Source organism: Saccoglossus kowalevskii, chromosome 8 (genome assembly GCF_978046115.1).
Source record: "Saccoglossus kowalevskii chromosome 8, keSacKowa6.1, whole genome shotgun sequence".
Classification (NCBI taxonomy): Eukaryota; Metazoa; Hemichordata; class Enteropneusta; family Harrimaniidae; genus Saccoglossus; species Saccoglossus kowalevskii.
Genome location: NC_140648.1, coordinates 25,761,181 through 25,767,380, shown reverse-complemented (window position 1 = coordinate 25,767,380; position 6,200 = coordinate 25,761,181). Strand labels below are relative to the sequence as shown.

Below are 6,200 nucleotides of genomic sequence, written 5' to 3'. Positions count from 1 at the left end.
TTTTCACTCTATAATACTGTAAAATACTTTATTTTCGCTGGAATTAATATTCGCTGAAATGACTTTTTATGTGTGTTATATGGAATTCATTTTCACTGATTTTTGGAGAGTTGAGTGTAAAAGATAGGAAAAAAGGTATATTCGTCTGATTTTATTTTCACTGAAATTTAATTCCAAGCGAAAATAAAGTATTCCACAGTAAATGCAGAATATTAAGAAGGGGACATGAGAACAAGCACACAGAGAACATAATCTTTTCATTGAATGGAGGTGGGGTATCCAAGTTATTATGAATTACTGGGGAAAAATCACACTATCGTGTTTTTTTGAAAAAGAGATCACGTTTGTTGTGACCAAGCTTTAATTAAATTAATTGTTGGACTAATCATGTAATTTCACCTGAAACAAGTCAAGTTGCAGTTTTGACCAAACTGCACCTAATCGAAGATTAAAGGTATATTTAAATTTTATAAAAACCATTCATATAATTAAACAATGTAATGTTTTGCCATCTTTACTATTGGATAAGTATCTCACATGATTTTAACGTGGCTTGCCAACTGAACTTTTGACATTAAAAGAAAAACAATGAATATACACACAGGTCAGTCAAATAATACTATACTGTGCAATACTTTATTTTCGCTGGAATTAATTTGCGCTGAAAAGGCTTTTGGGGCGTTTTGTATGGAATTTATTTTCACTGATTTCTGATGAGTTTAATATGAAATATAGGAAAAAAAGTATATTCGCTGGGTTTTATTTTCATGCAATCATCCCTTCAGCGAAAATAAATTCCAAGCCAAAATAAAGTATTCTACAGTATTTCAGGCCAGAAGTTTCATATTATGACTGCTTAAAATTGTCATACTCAACTGGTTTAAATGTTTTGTACTGTAACAGGAATACTTTGAATATTCAAATATAAATTTGCATTTATTTCTCTTGCTGCATAGACGATTGTCAGTTATTGGAACATGGCACAAAACAACATTTATCCTACCACTAGAGGGCAGTATAACTTTTTACATCAAGAAATCAAAATGTCTTTTAATCCACATTGTCAGTTCAGTGTCAATACATCGAGTTTTTACAAAAAAAAAATGTGACAATTGTTCTTAAAAATATACCAAATATAGGCAATCTATGATACAAAACACAAACTGTAAATTTAGAACAGAGTTGAACTTTTCAGTATAATTTTTCATTTATCATCACAACTTGCATGTTACATGTATCTGAAAGATGCACACTGTAATTAATTAATTCATTGTTAATTTAACCAATTCGCGGGGGCAGACATCTTTACCGTATGGCAACCATCACTGTGAAAACAAAGGTCGGAAACTCTCAGGAAACAGTACTTTGGGATAGTTGTTGAGACTCCTCTGAACAGTGTAACAAGATTACCCCTGTGTGTGTAACACATAAATTCTGTTGTTCAGGATTACTTCAAAGTTGAGTTTCTATTGTTTTCTCAAATTTTCAGAAGTTAATTTATGTTTGTAATTTGTGATGAAAAGATGAAGAGGGATTGTGTTATTAAACATTAATTCAGTCTCCAATATTAGAAGAAATTATTTATTATCGGTACTTTGGGACACAAAATTTTGAGGTCAGCATTTGTGATGTTAAAACAAATTAAATTTGAACTTTCAGGACATAATCACAATCCCTGAAAAATGTAACAACCACAGACTTGATTTCCTAGTTATTTATGAATACACTGAATCAAAACAAGCAAGCCCCCTAACTTTGCTCATCGTTACAAATGACTTGTAAATGTGTTTTTAAGCTCAATCTGCAATAATTCAGATTCAGATGTCCTTTGTATTCTGCATAATTTTGTAACATGTTGCTAGGCCAACCAATAATGTGTAATTTTGTCTTGTCCACTTGCACATGCAACAAAATTTCCACTCACAACATTACATCTATGTCAGTCGTTTCTTTCTCGCAGTCTCGCATTTTGAAGTGGGTGTCTGTCTACCCTGTGTCTACCATATATTCAGTGATTCAACGAGTCCAAGAAATTACCAAGATCGTACTCGTTTTCATACTGTGAACCATCCCATAGTTCCTCCAGTTCATCCATCACTGAATGCATTCCAGCCTTTCCTTCTCCTTGCTTCCTCTCCGTCTTTGCAGTTTTTGTTGTGCTGGCGTCAACAGTAAACAATTCAAGCAGTTGGTCAGTACCCATCGACTGAAGGCTGCTGTTTTCTTGGCTGATCACTGTATTCACGATGTTCAACTTGAATTTCTGTAACCTATGGTAACAAAAACATGGCACAGTCCCTGTTAGTTAACAAATTTAAATATATAGTTTTGTTAATAGTAATATAGTCGAAATATAAACATGTCAGGAATATGATTACGATTTTTTAACATTAAAATGATTGACATCTTTTTTTGATTGTCAAATGAGTACTTGTCCATATTGAGAGATATTGCTCTGGAACAGCATTAATTAAAACAAAATTGGCCATTTTGAATACATCTATATATCTATAACATAATGTATAATGACTATTTGCATGTCAGAGATATGGCTCTATAAACGCATTCATTAAAACAAAATGGCTGCCAGTCAGCCATTTTGAATCTGATCTGAAAAATAAAATGGCATGCATCAGGGGCCCATAATGTCTAATGTACCGTATGTACAAGTTTGAACAAAATCAATCCATAAATGCTACAAATGCTTGATTTTTGATGATTTTTTAGCACAAAAATGGCCACCGCTTGGCCATTTTGAATCAGATAGTCAAACCAACATATCTGTATATCTATGTCATGATGTATAATGAATATTTAAAATTTGAACATAATCAGTGAAGGTACGGCAGAGATATGGCACTACAACTGCACCAGTTGGCCATTTTAAATCCGATCTGAAAAATAAAATGACATGCATCAGGAACCCATAATGTCTAATGTATGTACCAAGTTTGAAAAAAATCCATCGATAAATGCTTGATTGTTGATGATTTATTAACACAAAAATGATGTATGTGTGAAGTTTGAATGTAATTGGTCCAGGCATATAGAAATATAGGTCCGAATGCACGTACACACAGACGCACAGAGGTCAATTCATAAGTCTTCGTTTTTCGGACTGCATCCAAACAGAAGCAGTCACTATGTGAGGGAAGTATAGCATACATAGTAGGGAGAGAAAATTTTGTCACAAATGGTAAAACTAATGTGGAAGTTATTCATAATTCATCTGTATTTCAATATTTTATTGATTTCTGCAACACATGGCAATAAAAGTTATTGACAAACCACATGAGGGCAGTAGACAATTCAAGACAATAATAGAAATGGATTTGTTGTTATGTAATGTAAACTAAATGTTAATGCTACAAAGTTATCAGCAGAATTTACAGACATCTCAATTAATCTGAAGTTCTCAAATTGGTGAAATAGTTACTACTGATTGGCTGCACAAACGAGTTCAAAGGTTATTTATTCAGCTTCATCATTGTTAATGATTGAAACAACAAATCTTTAGTTCATTGACTCAATGTTTCAAAAGAAAACCTGGATGACTGTGATAACAAAGTTCTATGGAAACAAGTGTACATCATTTCTTACCCCATTATCTTTTCTTCCAAAGTGCCTCTCGTAATCAGTCGGTAGACGTTTACCACTTTTTTCTGGCCAATTCTGTGTGCTCTGTCCATGGCCTGGAAAAAAACATGAATATTTTGAATAATTCATCTGATGTACAAGGAAAACATAATTATCTATCTTCACATGACAAGCTTAGCATGTTTTTAATCCCTGTTGGATAACGGTTCCCTGAGTGTGTTCGTTCATACTTGTACCTGCACCTGTATCTCTGACATATCAGATCTGACCATCACACACACCATGCATTACATATGCACATGTATCTATTTCAGGAAATAATTCAAGACGGTCGATTAGTGGCCATTTTAAAACTGAAATCAGGTAAAAACTCAACTGTTTCTACCATTTTGGAACCATATCTTGGTCGTCCATTGACAGATTTCTTTCAAACTCAGTGCGAACTTTGAACATGATGGGTCCTTGAAACACATCAGATTGTTTTTCAGATCTAATTCAAAACTGTGATTTAGTAGCCATTTTGTTTTAGCAGATGCTGTTCCAGAGCCATATCTCACATGGTTTGAGAAACTTGACACTATGTCATACACATATTTGTACAAAGATGGTCAAAATCAAGCAAGTGTGTGGATAGATTTAATGCCAATTTGGTGAATACACTGAACATCCAGATCTTGATGTGCATCTTTTTGTTTTGCAATTGGATTCAAGATGGCCGACTGGAGACCATTTTGTTTTTAAAAATGCTGTTCTGGAGCCAGAACACCTTGACTGATTGTACACATACATGTACATAACATATAATGACATCAAAATGTTGAATTATTTTGGTTTTGCTTACAATTGAACAATAGGGTTTAGATCAATGACAAATGACGAACCTAAATTGCAGATAATTTTAATAGTTTTCAATTTAAAATGGCCACCAGAATGCTATGGAGAAATCACATTGTTTCCATAGAAACATGCATAATCATACTACTGCTAGAGGTTCTGTACTATTCCAGCATCATACCACAATAGGTGTCTTAGACACACTGACCTGTAAGTCCCTCATAGGATTCCAATCATGCTCAACAAAGATGACAGTATCTGCTCCAGTTAAATTCAAACCCAAACCACCTACATGTGTAGTAAGTAACAGCATGTCTATAGAGGGATCATTGTTAAATCTGTAAGTAAAGGCACAGTAGTTAAATTGCATTCAATGATTTGTCAATATAAGAAATACACCTAGAAAAATAGAACTTGCACAGATGAAAATTACTTATCCACATTGATAGCTCCACACAATTTTATTAATAATGTGAAATACTTTATTTTCGCTGGAATTAATTTTCGCTGAAAAGGCTTTTTGCGTGTTTTGTATGGAATTTATTTTCACTGATTTTTGATGAGTTTAATGTGAAATGTAGGAAAAAAAGTATATTCGCTGGATTTTATTTTCACAAAATCATTCCTTCAGCGAAAATAGCAAAAATAAATTCCAAGCGAAAATAAAGTATTCTACAGTATGTCTTTTTATTTTTGAAAAAAACAAAAAAAAACACCAAATTATTCACTTATTGAATCAGATAATGAATGACCCTTTCTGGCAATGGTGAGGAATCATTCAAAAATTTATAATCCCCATAGCAACCAAATAAATCTCTGACCAATTGGTACTTGTTTGCAAGGGCAACTTTTCCTGGAAATTTCATAAAAATCTATTTATACATTTATACCAAGTATACCATTTATACCCTGGTAAATGAAAAATCATTCTCAAAATCATTTTCATGGCAAAAGAATCCATACTAGAATATCAAGAATAAAAACTATCTACCTGTGTACAATCTCATGTCGGTTACCGGCTGGCACAGTTCCATCAAGGCGAAGATAAGTCACATCAGGCAGATGGGATCTGAAAATTGGAAATCAAAAATTGTTAAAATGAACGGTTTTCAAATCCTTACCCCTTATTTTTCCCATATACTAAGATTTTCTTTATTAGAATCACATGCATTTAAAATAACTGAGGTGTCTATACTAAAAATTTAATGATATAATAAATGTATGTATATTATGGTTGGAAAAACACAACTGGGTAGCAAAACCCTTCTTGTTCTGCAATAATAATGCAAATCATTTTATATCTATGTGCAATGTGCAAGAGAAAAATTTTATCAGGGTAAAATCACAAAAGGTTTTTCAGACATAAAATCACTGAGATTTGAATAGGGAAATTTAGTTTTTTAATAAACACCATTGAACTATCAAATAACAATGGTTACTTACTGGAGTAAATCTTTTTCTACAATATCCAGCATGCTCTTGAGTTGACAGAATAACAGTACCCTGTGCTGCCCAACAACAGACTCTGTTATCTCATCCTGCTGTCCTGTTAAATTACTCACACCAATACCACAGTCTTGTAAAAGTTGTCTGTGTACAAAGAAAGAACAAATTCAGTTTATAATTTACCATTAAAAATTATTAAACGCCAGTCCACGTGCCACATAATATTTAATATAGGTCTCATACCGCACACACAACGTATGCAAATTAGAATGCCCACTGCCCGCTTCACCACTGTACTTTTTTAGTATCCAAGGCTCTACCAG

General features: G+C 33.1%; 1 protein-coding gene across 1 annotated transcript in view; it reads right to left on the bottom strand.

Annotated features, from left to right (window-relative positions):
* Positions 1–605: 605 nt before the first annotated feature.
* LOC100371568 (TATA-binding protein-associated factor 172-like) overlaps positions 606–6,200 on the bottom strand; it is a 62,268-nt gene continuing 56,673 nt past the window's right edge. Inside the window, exons 34-38 of the mRNA XM_078009122.2 lie at positions 5,875–6,021; positions 5,423–5,500; positions 4,640–4,769; positions 3,601–3,692; positions 606–2,270 (exon numbers count right to left, since the gene is read on the bottom strand). Of these exons, the coding sequence (XP_077865248.2) occupies positions 2,009–2,270; positions 3,601–3,692; positions 4,640–4,769; positions 5,423–5,500; positions 5,875–6,021 (709 nt within the window). The 3' untranslated portion in view covers positions 606–2,008. The remainder of the gene's footprint in view (positions 2,271–3,600; positions 3,693–4,639; positions 4,770–5,422; positions 5,501–5,874; positions 6,022–6,200) is intronic.